The 20,025-nt window shown below is 43.0% G+C and overlaps 1 protein-coding gene across 4 annotated transcripts in view; it reads left to right on the top strand.

Annotated features, from left to right (window-relative positions):
- The window catches only part of OSMR (oncostatin M receptor), a 60,458-nt gene that overhangs the window by 37,964 nt on the left and 2,469 nt on the right, over positions 1-20,025 (top strand). For 2 of the 4 annotated variants that reach the window (XM_046670975.1, XM_046670976.1), the window contains 10 exons: positions 4,066-4,205; positions 4,524-4,677; positions 7,948-8,024; positions 9,211-9,433; positions 12,521-12,697; positions 13,773-13,877; positions 15,366-15,539; positions 16,134-16,301; positions 19,270-19,351; positions 19,853-19,925. In XM_046670975.1, the coding sequence (XP_046526931.1) occupies positions 4,066-4,205; positions 4,524-4,677; positions 7,948-8,024; positions 9,211-9,433; positions 12,521-12,697; positions 13,773-13,877; positions 15,366-15,539; positions 16,134-16,301; positions 19,270-19,351; positions 19,853-19,925 (1,373 nt within the window). The remainder of the gene's footprint in view (positions 1-4,065; positions 4,206-4,523; positions 4,678-7,947; positions 8,025-9,210; positions 9,434-12,520; positions 12,698-13,772; positions 13,878-15,365; positions 15,540-16,133; positions 16,302-19,269; positions 19,352-19,852; positions 19,926-20,025) is intronic. The other 2 variants (XM_046670977.1, XM_046670978.1) reach the window with 2 other exon arrangements.

The raw sequence follows: 20,025 nt of genomic DNA, 5'->3' as shown, positions 1-20,025 counted from the left end.
GACCAAAGTTGGAGTGATGAACTTGGTGGAAAGTGGCCACATTCTGAATGTGCTTTGGGATAGAGTTGGTAGGATTTACTTAGGGAAGGAATATGGATTATAAGGGGAAGAGGAATTTGGGATGACTCATAGGTTCTTGGCCTAAACAATTGGGCCAATGTTGAAACTATTTCCTAAAATGAGGAGGATAGGGAGTGGAAGCAGATTTGAGTAGGAGAATAGAATTCGGTGTTAGCTGTGTTAAGTTTAAGATGTCTTTTAGATATCCCAGTGGAGATGTTGACGAGAGAGTTGGATTTATGGTTTGGAGAGCATGATAGAAGTCTTGGATGAGGATTAGAATTGAGAGTCATCAACCTGTAGCTGGTGATCCAGAAAGGAGATAAAAGAGATGAAGGCTCAGAACAGGGCCTTGTAGAACTTCACCTTTTAGGTCAAATACCCCTTTTACACTTTCATAGTTGTCGCCCCAGTTTCAATGTTGCATTCATTTATGTGATTACTGATGCGTTTACTCCCTCATTGCACTTGGAAGGCAAGGGACATGATTGATTTGGGGTTTTTATCCCTTTTAACAATTTATCTTTTCATTGATGTATTTAGGACATTTATATCTAACATAATTATTGATAGGAGTGGACCGAAGTCTACCATTTTATTATTTATTTTCTATTTGTTCCCTGTGCTTTTTTTTCCCTCTGTTCTTCCTATCCTGCCCCCTTTTGGATTATTTGAATATTTTTTAGCATTCAGTTTCAATTTATCAACTGGCTTTTGCCTACATCTCTTTGTATTCCTTTTTTTCTTCTAGAGATTACAATGTATATTACTAATCTTTCATGGTTTTCTTAGAATTAATCTTTTACCACTTTAAACAGAATGTAGACACTTCACAACCATCTGTCCCTTTACCCCCCCCCCGTCACTGAGGAGGTTTTTAGGTGTCATATGTATTACACCTACACGCATTAGAAACCCCACTAGGCAATGTTATAATTTTTGCTGTCAACTTTCATACATATCTTAAGAGCTGAAGTGGAGGAAATAGTCTTTTAGATTTACCCAAATATTTATCATTTCTGTTGCTCTTCCTTCATATCTGAAGATACAAATTTCCCTTTTATATCATTTCCCTTCAGCCTGAAGAACTCCCTTTAGCATTTCTTTTAGAGTAGTTCTGCGGATGAGAAATTCTTAGTTATGCTTCATCTGAGATTGTCCTTATTTTTGCCTTCATTCCTGAAGCTAACTGGGTTGAGACCTCTTTCCTCTGAGTACTTCAAGCTATTCTGCAGTCTTCTGGCCTCCATGGTTTCTGATGTAAAATGTGTAGTCATTTGAAATGTTTCTCTACATGTAATGTGTCGTGTTCGTGTAGCTGCTTAAATTTTTTTTCTTTATGTTTGGTTTTCAGCAGTTTGATTATGATGTGTGGATGTAGTTTTCTTTGAATTTATCATTCTCTGAGCTTTTTGAATATGTAAGTTTATGTAGATAACCAAATTTGGGGATTTTCCACCATTATTTATTCAAGTAGTTCTTTGCACCTATCTCTTGGGATTGTCAAAACTTTTTATTGTTCAAGGTCCCTAAGGTTCTCTTCCTTTTTTTTTTTTTACAGTCCTTTTGTCTGTCTGGTCTTCAGATTGGATAATTGCCATTGATCTATCTTCAAGACTTCTTTTTTTTTTTTTTCCCTTTTCTTCTTCTTCTCCCCAAAGCCGCCCAGTACATAGTTGTATATTCTAGTTGTAGGTCCTTCTGGTTGTGCTATGTGGGACACCGCCTCAGCATGGCCTGGGAACGGTGCTATATCCACGCCTAGGATCTGAACCGGCGAAACCCTGGACCACTGATGCGGAGCGTGTGAACTTAACCACTCGGCCACACGGCCGGCCCCAAGACTTCTTGATTATTTTGTGTCTGGGACACATTTATTTGGTTTTATCCTGTTTGAGGTTTTGTCTTGAGCTTCTTGGTTCTGTAGATTTACATTTTGGGAAGTTTTTAGCCATTATCTCTTTAACAAAGCCCTCTTCCTCCTTTCTTTCTGAGACTTTCACAGACTTTAGAGTTTTGTTTTTTGTCAGTCTCTTTGAGGCTTTGTTCATTTTTTTAAATCTCTTTTTCTTTTCCATTGTTCAGACTGAAAAGTTTCTATTGATCTACCTTCAAGTTCACTCTTTCCCTGTCATCTATTCTGCTATTGATCCTGTCAAGTAAGTTTTCTATTTCTTTTATTGTATTTTTCAGGTTTAAAATTTCCATTTTGGTCTTCTTTTTAATCTTCTATTTCTTTGCTGAGACTTTGTATGTTTCATTTGTTTTGAAAATGTTTGTGATTATTTGCTGGAACATTTTCATAATAGTTGTTTAAAAGTCTTGGACAGATAATTCCAACATCTGTGGCACCTTGTTGTTTGGCCTTTGTTGGTTGTCTTTTCTCCTATGAGTTGAGATTTTCTTCTTTGTATGATGAGTAATTTTGATTTTATCCTTGCGATTTTGAATATTATGTTGTGAGATTTTGGGTGTTTAGATCCTATGAGGAATATTGATAGTTCTGTTTTAGTAGTCAGTTGACCTGGTTAGGTTCAAACTGCAAGTTTCAACCCACCTTTTGTGGCTTGTGGTTCCAATGTCAGTTCAGTTTGTAAAGATGCTGCAGTGTTTTTCAGCTCTATTTCACATGTGTGCCTCCCAGTGGCCAGTCTGGAACCTGGGTGATGATCTGTTAGTCTGGTTCTCGAAGGCTTTGGCATGCTGATTAAGATCAGATCCGTGCGTGCACAGCTGGGAGGTGAGCACAGAGTTCATAAACAACCTTATGGAGTCATTTTCCCAAGCATCTACTTCTCCATGATCTCCCTGGTACTTTTTGGTTTTCTCTCCTTTCTGATTCTCCAGCCAGAAGTCTGGGACTTTGGTTACCCTACTCTGGTACTCATTTTTGCTACTGTGCCAAGTGTTAGGAGGACTAATGAAAAAAAGGGTTAACTCACAGCCACTTCAGTAACACTTTTAATTCTGGTCTTCTCCAATCTGCCTGCTGGTATTTACCTTTGAGAGCCCTCAGCAGCTGCTCCATGCGTTACATCCACTGCCTTCAGTGGGACAGACGGAATGGCAGGTGCTTACTTCATCTTTTCAAGAACTAAACCCCATCCAGTCAGTGTTATATTTCAGATATTCTATTTTTTGGTTCTAAAATTTCCATTCGATTCTTTTTTTTTTAAAGATTAGCACCTGAGCTAACAACTGTTGCCAATCTTTTTTTTTTTTTTTCTGCTTTTTCTCTTCAAATCCCCCCACTACTTAGTTGTATGTTTTAGTTGTGGGTCTCTCTAGTTGTGGCACATGGCACACTGCCTCATCGTGGCCCGATGAGCGGTGTCATGTCCGTGCCCAGCATCCGAACCAGAGAAACCCTGGGCCGCCGAAGCGGAGTGTACAAACTTAACCACCCGGCCACGGGGCCGGACCCCGATTCCTGTTCTTTTTTTCAATAGCTTCCATTTCTCTGCTGAGAAATGTTTTCCTTCTGTTTATCTCAAATGTGTTTCCTTTCACCTCGTGGATCTGTTTTGAAGTCTTTAATAATTGCAGCACTATGGGTCATGTTGAGGTTGGCACCTGTTGATTGTCTTTTTCCTTGGAAATTAGTGACGTTTTCTGGGCCGTTTTTTTTGGTATGTCAGACAATTTTGGATTGTGTCTTTGGCATTTTAATGTTGTTTTGGTTAGACTCTGGATTCTGCTGTAATCTCCCCAGGGGCCACTTTTCCAAGTTGTGAGCCCTCCAAGGTCCGCCTGCTTTTGTTTAGTTTTAAGAGTCCTCAAGTAGTTTCCTTTGGTATTTTATTCAGAGTTTCTAATATAATCTAAGAAAGAAAGGGTGTTGTTGGCTTTCTCCTTCCTGGCTGTAAATTTGGCTTTCTTCATCATTTTCTCAAAAATAAACCGAAAAATACTTACTGAATAAAGAAATGAAGAAATGAACTGCCTATTTACCAAAGTCTTTTTGGATCTGTGCTTGAATTTTGTTACTTTGTTTCCTTTTGGCAGTTCGTCCAATGACTCCTAAAGTATTCTTTAAAAATATAAGTGCCACAAATGCCACCATGACCTGGCGGGTACACTCCACTGGGAATCATCCCACACTTTTGTGTCAGATTGAACTCCATGGTGAAGGAAAAGTGATACAAGTAAGAACACTACGTAATATACTATTTTCAAAAATCCCTTATGTCCTCCTGAACAGAGGGACTGATCAATAAAACGCTTTTTTTCTTAAACATTTATTTCTGTGTGGGTTCAAATGGTGTGGGTCATCTGTTTAAAAAGGTTCATGAAATTAATCCTAGACTTTTAGAGTTGGGAAAAGGGCTTTGGAGATTTGTTTTTTCCCCAAAGAAGAGCTAATCTTACTTCAAATCAGGACGTGCCATGTCATGATTTGGCTTTGCAATGAAATATACTCATCAACACTTCCATCTTCTTCTTCTTTTTTATTTTTGATCAAGCAGCACAATGCCTCCATCAAGGTGAATGGTGAGTACCTCTTAAGTGAGCTGGAGCCTGACACACAGTATATGGCCCGAGTACACTGTGGTGATGCCAACCACTTCTGGAAATGGAGTGAATGGAGTGGTGAGAACTTCACCACACTCGAAGCTGGTATGTTCACCTCCCTGACATTTAACCCAAGGATCAAAACTGACTCATGGGAGATGGGTTGGCTTCCCTGAGAGCTTTTGGTTGTACTAAAAACTAAGGGGGAAGTATTGCAACAGAAGCTGGGTACCATCTTTCTGAAAAAACTGAATTAAATGCCTAATCAGATGTGAGTGGGAAGACACCCACCTCAGCCATTTGCCATCTGTGTTATTTCTACTGTACATTTTCTCTCTGATCTTTAATTTTATCAAAATAGTTTCTAAGCTACTGACATTACTAGATGCCTGTTAGATCTGTGGCTATATAAATTAATATAGACTTTTTCTTTTTACTCATCTTTATATTTTTTTAAAAAAAAAACTTTTTTACTGAAGTAACATTGGTCTATAACATTATATAAATTTCAAATGTCCATCATTGTATTTTGACTTCTGTATAGACTACGCGGTGTTCACCGCCAAAAGTCTAGTTTCCATCTGTCACCACACACATGTGCCTCTTTACCCGCTTTGCTCTCCCCCAACCCTTACCCTCTGATAACCACCAATCTGTTCTCAGTATCTATGTGTTTATTGGTTGTTGAGTACAGACTTTTAATTCAGGACTCAGGCCAAACAGTAGTGGTCATGCCAAGGAAAACATTGATCTCATACCAAACAACTTCAGTCTATGTTTGGCAATCTAATGATATTTGGAACCTGAATTATGATAGATAAGTCCTTTGTTCAGCAGTAGCCAGTGGTGAGCCTCTCTATCACGCCTTCAGGGGCAGTTTCCTTAATATTGACTGAATGGAGAGTTTTTCTCCCAAATAACTATGTCTTAGAGCTTGACTAGGCATCAGGAGATTAGATGCCCTGCTTTCATCTCCTTGCAATTCAAGATGATAAAGTATTACCATTACTCAGTTTACAGATGCAGCAACTTGGGCCTGTAGATTGGAGAGACTGGCCTAATTTGCAAAGTTAATGAATGGTAGAGATATAGCGATAATAGTAATAGCAGTTAACATTTATTAAATGTTTAGTGTGTACCAGACATAGCTCAAAGCACTTGCTCCTTTTTTCTCTTTTAATTCTCACAGCGTGCAGTGAGTATATTATTACCCTCCCTTTACACGTGAGGACATTGAGGCACAGAGTGGATAAGTAATGTAACTGGCCTGGCCATTAGGTAACTGGGCTGCAACTGGGGCTCACACCCAGGCAACTGGACTCCAGGGTTCCAACCCTAACCAGAGTGAGGTGCTGCGCGTTCTGTGTCTCTGTGTTCTTGTTACAACCTTGAGATCTTGTTGATTCAAGTCCTGGCTATTTTCCTGCCAAAGGCAGCATTATATATCTTTATTTTATCCCATCTGATTACTTGTGTCTGTAGGCTGGCAGAGCTCTTTCTGTTTCACCCGGGGAGGCCCGTTTTAAAGCAGTGACTAACTGCGGGGTGGGGAGGGCAGCGCATCAGAATCTACATGTAGGCTGGTCGCTGGTCACGCTCAGCAGCCTCCTCCCCTTCTCTGGGGTTCCTGCCACTCTCACACCCCCGGGACTCCAGTATTTGTTCCTAGGGGTGTCGACTCCTCAAGAGCACCAGCAGCAGAAAGTTCTGTTCCTGATGGGAATGTGGTCTATTCTTCTGTTGTGTTTTATTAAAAAACTTTTCTTTTAATAATATGGATTTGCTTTGGATTTTTTTGCTTACTTTTTGCAAATTTATTCCAACATTATAACTAAAATTAAGTGCAATAGAAAAATGGCCAAGGTTAGGGGTTTTAGTCAATTTTATTTATTTTAGATTATAGTATAATAAACCTAAAGATACTTAACTTTGTCTTTGATGATGACAAGAAGATGAGATGAATCTACTGAGGGAGAATCTATAATTTTGCGGGGGGTGGTTTTGGTGAGGAAGTTTGGCCCTGAGCTAACATCTGTGCCAGTCTTCCTCTATTTTGTATGTGGGATGCTGCCACAGTGTGGCTTGATAAGCAATGTGTTTGTCCACGCCCAAGATCCGGACCCGCAAACCCCGGGCTGCCAAAGCGTAGCACATGAACTTAACCACTACACCACGAGGCTGGCCCCAGATATTTTTTTTAACTTTCTGATGATACTTTGCTAAATGCTGGAAAAGTCAGTGTTTATGTGTATTATAACCATACTTAAGTATAATCATAGTCTTCAGACAGAGTTAAGTGATGCCATGGTAGAAATGATATCAAGATAAATATGTAGCGCTATCGACTGTATTGTGGGGCTCTCCTCTTACAAGTAGTCATTTATAAACCAGCTGAAGATTTTGCCTTGAGCTTGGAGTCTCATATTGTGTCTGAGATTTCAGTAAGTTTTTGATTTAATATTGGCTTCCCCGATGGCTTATTTAGCAAATTGAAATGTGTTTCAGTGGACGGACAAAAGATATGGTCACCTTCAAGTTGAGGAGAAAGTGTCAGCAACTAAAAGAAAAAAGGACTTATTTAAATTTGAGTTATTGGTGGCAGTAAACCATATTTTTATAAAATGGAGAGCTAAATCTTTATGTGTTATGCTCCAAAACAATTCTTCTTACATAGAGATGTTTTGAATCAAATCACAAATTACTTGTTCCAAGATTTGAAAGACAGGTAAGCGAATTCTTCTAGAACAATGTGGCGAGAGCTGAGATAAGGGGAACCAGGCAGGGGGTGCCCTGAGTGTCCACAGACAGGCAGCTGACCCAGGCTCAGGCCGGGACCTGGGCTGTGGGTGTGGGTCTTCCCAGAAGAGAAGGACAAGGGGCTCCCAGGCGATGATCCAGTGAAAGGCCGGATGAGAAATCATGAACGTGGAAGAATGCCGCCTGCCGCTAGGGCTTTCCGTTAGTGCGCCTCTGCTGCAACCTTCGCAAATGAGACAACGAAGTTGCCATGGTCTGCTGCTCCTAGAAATTCAAAAAACTGGGAAATTTGTCTAACTAACCTCCTAGAATTGGACTGATGAATGGTTCCAGAATTCTCTGGTGGCTTCTAGAAGTTCCAAGGCTTGATGTTCATGAGGGCCTAGGTTGATGTCCCATTCACATGCAACAGACCTTGTGTAAAGCACCTACTGTGTGCACCTAGTAGGCGTGAACACTGTGGCCATGGCCAAGTGGGTTGAATCTCAGAGAGTGAAAAAGTGAGAAGCAAGTGGTGGAATAGGTCATTGCCACTTCATTGACCAAACTAGGAAAAGGTTGAACATGTTGTTCTGCATACATAGTGTGACCCAACAGCTTTTCTCCCGTTAATTTCAGCTCCCTCAGAGGCTCCTGATGTCTGGAGAGATGTGAAGTCAGAGCTGGGAAATCGAACGGTGACTTTATTCTGGAAGGTAAGATGCACAGATTCAAAAGGACGGATTTGCTTGGCACTGTGTCTTCCCTGGGAAGCTGTGGCTGTTGGTGCAGTCTTCCGATTGGGAGGGATCTTGACATGAATCCAGTAAAATGTCTTATCCAGCGGGCGAGCCCGGCTCCACACCCGGGGCCCTGACACTTGGACGACTCCTTCCCTGACAACCCGTTTCACGGATGGCCGGTTCTGACTGTTAGAACCTGCATGTCTGTAACTTCTACTCAGGCCCACGGCCCAGGACACCAGTGTAAGTGGAAAAGCGCATACCATATTTAAAAGTTACAAATATTTAAATGCTCGAGTATTTATAAGTTATGAATCAAGCTCAGAAACTGTAATATAAAATGGATTTTGTCCTTCTACCTTGACTAATATGCCTTCATGACCACCTGGATGGCCAGGTTTGCATTCAAGACTCTCAGATCCCTCAGCGTTTCATACCAAAACGTGGCCGTGCTGGGAAAGTCTGCCCCGGCCACAGCCACCCCCCTTTTCTTCCCACCTTCACTCTGGCGCTCTCCACAAGGCCCCCTGTGCACTCATCCGTGGATGCACCAGTTGGTATGTCCAGGTTCTGTCCATGCCCCAAGCAAACAGCCACTCCCAGCGCATTCCCAGGTCTAGAGGTGACACACCAGGAACACAGTCTGTCCTTGAGAGGGTAGGCTAGAGGGAAGGCCCTGGAAGTGGGCTGGGGGCTGTGTAGACAGGGAATTCTCTGCAACCTGGAGGATGGTCTGTAAGGGGGAGTGTGGGCTCCGGACACAGCTGTGTGGGGAGAACACAGCTGAAGGAGGAAGTGAGGCCGCGAGCCCAGCGCCTCCTTCTAGGGTCCACGCCCATCTGCTCCCCTCTGTGCCCACTGAGTCTTTTTTTAATCCTGGCCAGAGTCCCCTTCCTCTCGATTCCAGACTTGGTGACTCTTCTGGGACACATTATGCTCTTGAGAAACGCATCCCCAAACCATCCTATTCTTTCTTCAACCTTAGAGTAGACTGCCTGATTTCAAGCTCGATTTAGAGAGCTATTTTCTCTATTAAACTGTTTTAATTTGCTCTGTGTGTGTGTAAGGCAACTGAGGGACAAAATCAATGAAAAAGTAATTATGCAAACTCCTTTCAGAAGAAAGCCCATTTTGAAATGATTATCAATATTTTTTTCAGCCGCTATCAAAATCACATGCCAATGGGAAGATTCGATTCTATAATGTCATTGTCGAAAATCTAGACAAACCATCTGAATTAGAGCCCGTCCCCATTCCTGCTCCAGCCAATCACACAAAACTCGCCCTTGACCAGTGTTCCTACCGAATCCACGTCACGGCCAATAACAGTGTGGGCACTTCTCCGGCTTCGGTAATTGTCATCTCTGGAGACCCTGGGAACCGTGAGTTTTGGTTTGTTTTTATTCTCTAGGAAAATGTTGATATGTTATTGGGTAGAGACGGATAAATTGGAAAGACAATAACTTGGGGAGATAAAAGGTCCAGCTGCCAAACACTGTTAGTCATTGTCTTTTAGTCCAAGCGTGTCAGTGGGTTTCCGGGGACAGTCCTCAGTGTGGGAAGACGATTTCAGCCACAGCTCAGGATATCCTGCCCCAGGGATTCTTGGTCAAACTCTGACAATTATCTCAAAGGTTTTCAAGTAAATGAACATCAACAATCTCAACTGAGAGTTAGAGTTGGTATTAATGTGCTTTGTGGCTTATCAAATAAGGAGTTACATTTATTACATTGTAAAATATTTTGTCAGTTTTTGCCACCTATAAAAAGCCCACTAGGGCTGGCCCTGTGGCTGAGTGGTTAAAGTTCTGCATGCTCAGCTTTGGCAGCCCAGGTTCACAGGTTCAGATCCTGAGTGTGGACCTACTCCGCTCATCAGCCATGCTGTGGAGGTGTCCCACATACAAAGTAGAGGAAGATTGGTACAGATGTTAGCTCAGGGCTAGTCTCCCTCACACACACACACAAAAGCCCATTAACATTTCCAGAGATCAGAAAGAGAACTGACATCATCTTTCAAGAAGGACTTTGCTGAAGCTGTGGAATAAAAGGTGATAACTGGCTAATCCCTTTGCCTGTGAAAATGCAAACAAGATGGAAATGACCTTCCATGTGAGATCAAGGGTGATATTAATTTCCTTCTTGGGAGAGCTGTGCCAAGAGGCTGGATACACTAACCTCCCACAGTAACACGCTGTGAGACAGTGCACACTTGGACATTGTGCAACTGACATCCCAAGGTCATTCATGAGCCTTGCAATAATGTCACCCTTTAGTTACTGCTAGAAACTTTTTCAAACCCTGCTTATGGGGTTATGTCAGTTTGTATTATGCCATTCATTCAGTTAGGCATAAATTTAGGTGAAATGGGCTGGATTAGAGGGGTTTTTTTCCTAAAGAAATATCCAGTATGTCAAGTAAGAAAAAGAAATTAGGACTGTGGCACAGAAGAATAACTAAGGAGTTATTTAGAGTAACCTTTGCTTGTCAAGAACTTTGTCAGAGAAGGAAGTGAACAGTTGTATTCTGTCTTCATTAGGACCAGAACAGGAAAAGTGGGCATTTCATTCACCCGGGGGATCTGGGAGATAAAAGAAAGACGGCCTCAGAGGAGGCTCAGCCCAAACCACACGGCTGAGCACTACTATCTGTTTTGAAGTCTTCTCTATCTGTGGCTTCCTCCTATACCTTCCTTCTCCATACCCTCCCTTCCGACTCCCATACCTTTCCCTGGAAGTCTCCATCCAGCCTTCCACATTCTTAAGTGATCCACATTCTTAAATCACTAGAGTGCATAAAGTCACTGATGTGCTGATGTGCTATAAGATAGACCAGATAAGGGTAAGCCAATTCACACTAGAGTGTGAATGACTGAACAAAGATTCCCTTTCTGTTTCCCTCTACCTCCACTCCTCAAACCAGCTTTGCAATTTTAAAGAAGCAGCTTGATAAGAGTCATGCTTCTAAGTTTGGGGTGAAATTTTAGTCATTGTGAACAAATGAAGTGAAAAATGTCAACTTCCATGTGAAAAAGATTTGTTTCTTTGATGAAGAAAGAGAGAGAACCATGTAGGTGGGATAAACAAAGGGTTTCCTGGGGAACCCTTTTCCTTATACCTAGGGCTAGCCATTCCTTTGGGTGCTGCTACCTGGATAATAACTTGGTGTCCTAGAAAATTTAATAGCACCGTGCTTTTGTATCAACGTCCAGCTGTAATTTGGACTGCCAGATACAATACGAGTTGCCCAGTTCAATTTGAAGTGCAGCAAAACCGTGAGTGAATTTTAGTATAGGTCAGTCCCAAGTATTATGGGCTCCACACTGATTGCTTTTCTGAGCAGCTCCTTGATGGGGGTCTGCTTTCATGGAGCGACCAGCTGGGACCAGTGCGCAGTTCCCAGTGGCAGGCTGTGCGGTCAGCCTTGGGAAGTAGGAGACATTGCCATCCCTCAAGGTCTAGGGTGACGGCTTAAAATCAGTAGAACTGGTACTCCATTGAAATCGGATTGCTTTTTCTCAATTGTCAGAAAACTCCTCTGGCTTTTAAAGTACGTCAAGGTGGCAGCGTTGATCATAAGCAGTGTGTGCAGCCTTGCGTAACCCAACTTAGCACATAGCTGAGTTGTTTTTTCCTTTTGTCTGTCCCCACCTCAATTTCAACCCCTGACGTCTCAGAAGCAGTGGTTAGTCCAAGGGCATCCAGCATTATGTGGGGGAATTAAGCGGAGCTATTCATTCATTCAACAGATGCGTTTGGAAAGCAGGTCAAGTCCTAGGCATGGTTCTAGGTCAAAGGTCAGCAACTTTTTACTCTTTTTCTTTTTTGTGAGGAAGATTAGCCCTGAGCTAACATCTGCTGCCAATCCTCCTCTTTTTGCTGAGGAAGACTGGCCCTGAGCTAACATCCATGCCCATCTTCCTCTACTTTATATGTGGGACGCCTGCCACAGCATGGCTTGCCAAGTGGTGCCATGTCCTTACCAGGGGTCCAAATCGGCGAACCCCGGGCCACTGAAGGGGAGCGTGGGAACTTAACCATTGCTCCACCGGAAATCTTTTAGGTTTCGCAGGCCACACGGTCTCTGTTTTATAGTCTATATTGTTTGTGAATTTGTTGTTTACAACTCTTTAAAAATCTTAAAAGCATCCTTAGCTCCAGGGTCAGAGCCTCAGAGGCTGGATCTGTCCTGCTGGCAGAAATCTGCTGACTCCTGTGTTAGAGGCTGAAGTCTTGTTGGGTCTCAGGAGGTCAGGACAAGGGGCATCTGAGGGGCAGCTGTGACTATTTGCTGGGAAGTGAGAGGCAGGAAATCCCGGATGGACACCGCCCCCCGCCCCCCGTCCCCGCAGTGATTGAAGCGGAACCACTCTACCTGTTAGATACACTGCATGTCCAAGTTTTTCTTCTTCAGACACTTTTAAAAATTTAGTTAATTAAATCTAAAGCATTACTCTATTTGTAACATAGAAGTTGAAGAAGAAAGAGTTAACGTCACAGCAGATGGATTCTCTCTGTCGTGGAAACCCCAGTCTGGAGATGTCACAGGCTACGTTGTGGAGTGGTGTGACCGTCCCCAGGATGGGTCCTGTGATCTGCAGTGGGAAAACCTAGGCCCCAATACCACAAGCACAGTCATCAGCTCAGGTGGGAACCGTCCATGTCACTGTCTTGCTTGGTTCACCTTGTAGCAAGTTCAGCTAGGATTTCTGGACCGGCTCGCAGATACTTTGTGCTAAACTAACAATTTTTGAAATTATAAATTCGGCCTGGGTGGTAGGGGTTCAAATTTTGCCGTCATGTGGCCTAAGATATGACCTTTAAATCCACTTTTACAGAGACTATCTGGACCTAAGACTGGGATGGGTATTCATGAATCTCTTCCTCTAAATTAGTGGTCTCAAATGAATGGCAGAGCTGATAACATAAAATGACGTTATAGCAGTTGTCCAGGGAGCTTTTACAAAAGCAAAGTGTACGGATTTGGGAGAAGTTTCGGACATGGAGTTGATGGGAGTCGGTCATCAACTCCTTCAGTTTCAATGAAACACATGGAACTTGAACTCTTACTCCTACGTGGGGTTTGTAATCTCAAGATTTCTGCTTTTGCAAAGTAAAAGGAGCCGGAGTGTGTGGCTGGAGCAGGAGGATTGGTGGCGCCATCTGCTGGGCTCAAGATAAAGATGTGGGAGTTGTCTGGGTCCAGAGGGTGACAGAGGTCCCTGGAGGGCAGTCCCGTGCCCTTGGGGAGGGAGGAAGCCGGGCTGCCCTGGGCTGGAGCACGGTCAGGGGCGTGGCGGGTGCTGATGGTGGGTTGCAGAAGCCAGGTGTGAGGGGAAGCGAGGAAGAGGCAGTGCAGCCTTCCAGATGCTGGGCTTTCGTGGACAGAGAGACGGCCTGGCGCTGGAGGGGGACTTGGAGTCAAAGGAGAGTTTAAAACGCTTTTCTGTGTCTGGTCAAATTCTGCACCCAGTTAAATACACATGGGTCAGGGGACGTTTGAGAGCTCTTGTTCAAGAGGACGATGGAGAGGCCATTGTCGCTGGAGACATGGAGGACGCCAAGGCTCAGGGAAGGAGGGAAGATGGTGGAGATCAAGTGCAGAAACCCTGAGAAGGAAATTATTAAGGGGACACAAATTCGTTTCTCATTCATTTCCTTTTCAGAAATAGAGAGAATGTCATTCTGTGTTATTGAAAATCTATTGACTTTTCTTCTCTAGATGCTTTTAGACCGGGGGTCAGATACAACTTCAGAATTTACGGAATTTCTACAAAAAGGATCGCTTATTTATTAGAGCAAAAAACAGGATACTCCCAGGAGCTGGGTAAGTTTGAAGCCTTTTATGTGTCCACGGCAGACTTGTTCAGCACAATCCGGAGACCCCCAGCTTTGGATTTAGGGAGATTTCAACACCTTTCTTAATTTTCAGCATCCCATTTTTCTGGTAATTGAGTTTTTTTAAAAATCATTTTTTAATCATACAAAAATAAGGCATTTTCATTAAAGACAATTTATAAAATATTTTGCAAATGAAGACAAAAACATTGTTCATTTTACCACCCAAAGGCAAATATCCAGAAGTAATATTTTATGTATATCCACGTATTCCTTTCTCTGTACAGATAGACAAAATAAAAAAATTTTATTCCCAAATAAAAATGGAACTTACTCTACACCATTTGTAAAGTGCTTTTTGACTCCTGTCACTACATATTATTAACTGTATCATTTTGTATTGCAAAGTGCCTCATTGTATGCATATGTCGAGTCCCCTGTCTTTGGACATTTAGGATGATTACAATGTTTGTCAACTGAAAACTATAAAATTCGCCTTCAGGCATCCTGCAGTCCCACTCGCTCGGTCTCTTTTCTGTCCTCTTTGCCGGCTCTCATATCCCCTGTCTGAATCACCGTCATTTTAGCTAAAGTTCGCTCATATCCACAATAATGATTTTTAAATGAAGTCTTAGAAGTACAATACTTGAGTCTTTCATTTGTTTTATAATTTTTAAGACTTCTGATACATACTGTGAAATCGCCACCCAGACGTTTTCCCACGACCCCACCCGCAGTGGAGAGGAGTCTGTCCCCTGTGATTGCTCCTTCCCCTTCTTTGGCATCTGGGCTCTCACACCTGCTGAGAGCTGGGTGGCTGGGCCCTTGATTGCTCAGCACTGATCAGATCAGCCCTGGGGCTTCTCCCTGTGGTGGGAGCTGTGTGAAACAGGCAGGAGGTGTGTGCTGGTGTGTGTGTCAGTGTGCATAGACTGGGTGTGCACAAGGGTATGTGATGAACAAGGCTCAGGAAAGCTTCCAGAATAAATGCTCCTGGGTGTTTCCAGTGACACTTGGATAACTTTGCATAGCCACCATCTGAGAATTAGAGTCCTTCAAATCCGCCCTTACCTCTTTGAACACAACCCTCTCTCCTTCTCCCCTTCATCCCCACTTCAGTTCATTCTCTGGTTGAGTCTTCCATCAAACACTGTTTAGAATTCAGGAGCAGAATGAAGTCTAAGGAAGTCTTTATTCTCTTTTTTGCTGTGTGACTTTGTGCAAGTTACTGAATCTCTCTGGGCATCCATTGCTACATCTGTGACAGGCAAGGCTTGAACAAGAAGATTGCTCAACTCCTTCCCAGCTCTCACTATGTCAAACCATAAATGTCCCTAGAGAAAAAGATAAAATTCCTTATCTTGGCATAAGCTCCTACAGCCTTGGGAGTTGGCTGTGGCTCTGCTTTTAGTTTCCATGAGTCTTTGAGACTATTTCCAAATCATGACTCTCTTCGTATCCCAACTTCCTTCCCTAGCTCCTTTAGTCAACCCTCAAGTGGTCATGAGTAACTTGACATCGCACTCCTTCACTCTGAGTTGGAAGGAATACCCCACCGAAACCCAGCGCAGTTTTATACGAGGGTACCATGTCTACCTGAAACCCAAGGAGGGGCAGTGCCACCCAGGATTCGAAAAGGCAGCTCTTTCAGGTGACATTTTTGTTTATTGATTTACTCTTTCCAGATCTCGTTATTTGAAAACATTGAAAAAGCTGCCATCTTTGACTGTGGCCGCACTGAGTTCTATTCTTGGATGCTTTTACTATCAGCGTTCTCAGGGTGGACAAGATTTTAACTTGGGGGCCAGTATTTTAACTTACTAAAAAACAATGTGGCCGGTATTTTTAGAAGCACTTACAGTATCATCAACTCCTTAGGAAAACTTGCCACTTATGAAACTTTCTGGCTAACCCCTTTTTCCTTTTTTCTTTGACTTTGTTAAGGTTATTGCGATGTATTTTTAAGTTTCTTGCAAGCTCTTGCTCTCTCTTGTAGATTTGCGTGCTCTCCCGGGATCACCAACATCTCTTGTTAATTAGTGGACTTTTTGCTTTTCTTGCCATCTCCTGAAGATTTGACCCATGTCCTCAGTGTGATGAAACCATGATTTAATTTTTGGTTGGTTTAAAAATTTTGGCAGTGCTGAGTCAACAAGAGTGTTATACCCAACTCTCTCTCAAGATCTCTATCACACTCTTAATAATTTTTTCTTCCTGAAAAAAACGATTTTTTTTACAACCACAGATAATTCATTGTGTTGCAAATACAAAATCGACAAGCCGGAACAAAAGACATTTGTTGTGGAAAACCTACAGCCGGAATCCATCTATGAGTTTTTCGTCACTCCGTTCACAAGCGTTGGCGAGGGCCCCCTGGATGCTTTCACAAAGGTCACGACCCCAGATGAACACTGTGAGTTTTTCCGAATCAAAACTCTTTCTTTGGGAATTCCTAGGAAACTAACAAATTGCACACATTGCCGTGGGCTTTGTCTAGATCAGGAATTTTTAAACCTTTCTTCTTTCTGTCTCTGTCTAACTGTCTGTCTGTCTCTCTGGATGAAACTCTGTTATGCAAAAAATGTTCCATGGAATCCCACTACATAATACATTAAGAGTGGGGCTAATCTGACTGACCTCTGACCTGGGACCTTTCTCTGGTCTGCTCGGTGGCCCCTGAGGCACTTCTCTGGAACTCAGTTCCAGTATAGTCTGAAAATCACAGATAGCATATTTTAGTGCCGACTTTGGAAGAGCCACAAGGCTTCTGTCTAGAGAAGGGTGGTGGTGTTTTTCTCAGCAAGATTGCTCTCTGCAGCCTGCCTTCTGGCTGGTTTCCCTCAGTGATGAACTGATTGCCTCCTGACTTTGCCTTTCAGGGGCAATTATAGACGGGTGGAGGGGGACAAGAAGTGTTTGTTCACAAACCCAGTGTTTGCAAATGTGGGGAGGAAAGGGTGAGCTAAAGAGATCCATATTTCCAAAATGCACGTGGCTTCAAAGATGGAGAAAGAAGAGAAAGGGAGAAGAATGGCAGGAACCGGTTGATGGTAAATATGATTCTCATGGTAAACCCTGAACAAACAGGAAGGTGGTGGGAGAAAATAGATACTGCTGGAGGAGGAAGGAGAAAAGTAGGTGCCAGACAGGGAGTCAAGAAGGTCCACATCGGAAGATTGGAGATACTCCTCCATGAAAAGCAGATAAGCTGAAAAGTGTCTGAAGTTACCGACTGTCCTCAGGGTGGGGTCCCTTCGCTGAAGGCGGAGCTGTGGGGATGGGATGGCCACATCAGGTAGAACTGCTGACCCTGGAGTGCCCTGACCAGTGATAAGGGCACAGGGTACTGTAGCGGCAGGCTGGGGCACTCACTGCTGTTCGCTACCAGACCAAAACATGGCCCCAGGTCTCCAAGCCAAAGGCCAGAACTCTCCGAGCCACATGAAGATTTCAGTCAACGGTTTCCATTATTTGAGCACTCTTGTCATTTTGGAGTTAATTTAAAATTTATTTCCAGGCTATTTTTATCCCTCTTTGGTATTTACTTGGCTGGTAGATGTGTGTCAACACACACACATACACACACATATAATACCTATGATTATCTCAAGTATATTTTCTAGGTTTCACTTATTTCTCCTTAGCCTTGGCTGTGACTCTATTGATTATATTATTAAAAAGGAGAATAAATTGCTGTGTAATTGCAGCAATGAGGATGACATTCTACGGTTCCATAAATAGTATGGATCAGTCTCACCAAGGCAGTGCTGAGTGATGGAAGCCAGACCCGACTCCTGGCGTGCGATTCCATCTACAGAGTAGAGAAAGAGCCGCTGCCATTTATCTTGTTAAAAGACAAGATAGTGGTTACCTTGGGAAGGAGTAATGACTGGATGGGGACCTTTCCTGGGGCCTTTCTGGGGAGCTGGTAACGTTCTTTTTCTTGATCTGGGTACCGATGATGTGGGTATGTTCAATTTGTGAAAATTCATCGAGCTGTACACTTAGGAGCACTTTTCTCTATGCATATATTACACTCCAATAAAAAGGTTAGCAAAACCAGTTTGAAACCTACTATAGTTAGGTCCCCACACTTGTTCTCAAGTGCATTATAAATGCATAATTGAACGAATTTTAAAACCAATTGTAGTAGTCAAAAGGACTGATCTTGAGAGCAAGGTGTCATTCGGCGGTGTCAGGAGCAGAGTTTCTTTCCCATTGCCTGGCTTCCCGGTTAATTTTGGGCCACTTGTTGAGATCCTTGCTTGGGCACTCTCTTACCTTTCTGGGGTCTTTTCTCCAGAGCCCTGTGCTGCCTCACAGCACTGGGTTGGGAATCTGCCCAGGCCTGCCCTCCCTTCAACAAAACTCCTCCATTACGCCCCACCCTTATCCCCAAATCAAACCCCATTCCTTCCAGCACAGCTGGTATTGGGTCTAGGGGGTGGGGAGAGCAGGGAGGCGAATGGATTGAACAGAAATATATACACATGTGAATGACTCCAAGCCCTTCCTGTGGAATTCACATTTGTAAAAGAGGGTCTGTACCAACCCAGCTGAATTATTAACTGGTGGACTTTCAAGCAGTGGGAACAAGAAGATGGGCATTTAAGAAAATGAAGCACTGGTTGACATATCTGAGAAATAAAAATGGAATAATTATCCCAGTTAAGACATATTCAGCTGATTTTATGAGACTAACTAGAGGGGTTCCTTAGTCAATTTTTGATGTGTAACCAAAAAAACTCAAAATCTCAGTACCATACAAAAGCAAATATTTCTTTTTATGCTCATGGGCTTGGCTCATCCAGGCTGGGCCGGGAGGGACTCTAGGCTTCGGTCAGGGTTAGGTTTGTTCCATGTGGCTTCACTCTGGAGCTCAGGCTGAAGGGGCAGTGGCTACGTGGGATGGAGGCTTCTCATGTGGGTTACAGGAGCACACGAGGGCAAGCCAAACTATGCAGGTTCACTTAAAGCAGCTGCTGACACTGCAACTACTAATATCCCATTGGTCAAACCAAGTCGTGTGGCTGGGCCCCAAGTCACGGAGCAGAGATGTGCACTCCACCTGCCAGGGAGATGTGGCAAGGGTGCAGAGTATAATTCTCACACAGGGAGGGAGTGAACAATTGGGAGTAATGATCCGATCTGCCAGAAGAAGTCATGAGTTTGAGTCACAAGTGTTGGGGACGAATGGTTCCCTGTGTTGGCTGGTTGGTTGTTTTTTCCCTCCCAGTCAGGCAGAACTCACATTGAATGTTCATAAATAGACTTTTGAGGAATAACGAAAGTGTCATATTACTCTCAACCTTAAATTTATTTTTATTCCTTTGAGGAGAGAAAAATACTCCTTAAAAATATCCTTCTTTTTCCTTCTCCAGCCCATTTACTGATACGTATCATACTGCCCACGGTGTTCTGCGTTGTGCTCATCATGATCGTGTGCTACTTGAACAGTCAGTGGTAAGTGTGCAGGGAAGACTTTATCCAAGAAAGGAGTCAGAGAGGGATCTAGAAAGAAGTGTAATAAGATAGAAATCACACTGAATATGAGAAAAAGTGCTGAAAAGGAAAAGGACAAAGGAGGCTCGGATGAGAATACGAAAAATTTTTAACAACTTTGCTTTTCTGGTCAATACATAAGGAAGACAAGAACCATTTTAAAAGATTGCAAAACTTGTTCAATAACAATAGCTGATATTTATATTTCACTTACTCTGTGCTTGGCAGTGTTCTAAGTGCTTTACATATACCCACTCGTTGATCCTCACACCCCACCATAAGTACCGTCATCTCCATGGAACCAACGAGGAAATTAAAGCATAGAAGGGCAAGTAGCTTGCCCAGGTCACAGTTAATAAGGGATAGAGCAAGGATTAGAACCCAGGGATCTGGCTCCAGTCTTCTCCCTCTTAGCTATTCCACTGTAGTGAAAAATTCATCAGATTTTCACTGTTTTTCTAGGATGAAGGAGAAATGTTATCCTGACATTCCAGATCCTTACAAGAGCAGCGTCCTGTCATTAATAAAATCCAAGGTAAAAGTTGGGAAATTGTGTGTATACCATATCCCCGTTAAATACTGATCGAGGGTTGGGGCTGTAATAACCATGCTTTCCTAGATTCTCCACAGGAAGA

This window comes from Equus quagga, chromosome 9 (genome assembly GCF_021613505.1).
Source record: "Equus quagga isolate Etosha38 chromosome 9, UCLA_HA_Equagga_1.0, whole genome shotgun sequence".
NCBI lineage: Eukaryota > Metazoa > Chordata > Mammalia > Perissodactyla > Equidae > Equus > Equus quagga.
Note: the sequence above shows the minus strand (reverse complement) of the source record. Positions and strands in the feature narration are given on the sequence as shown.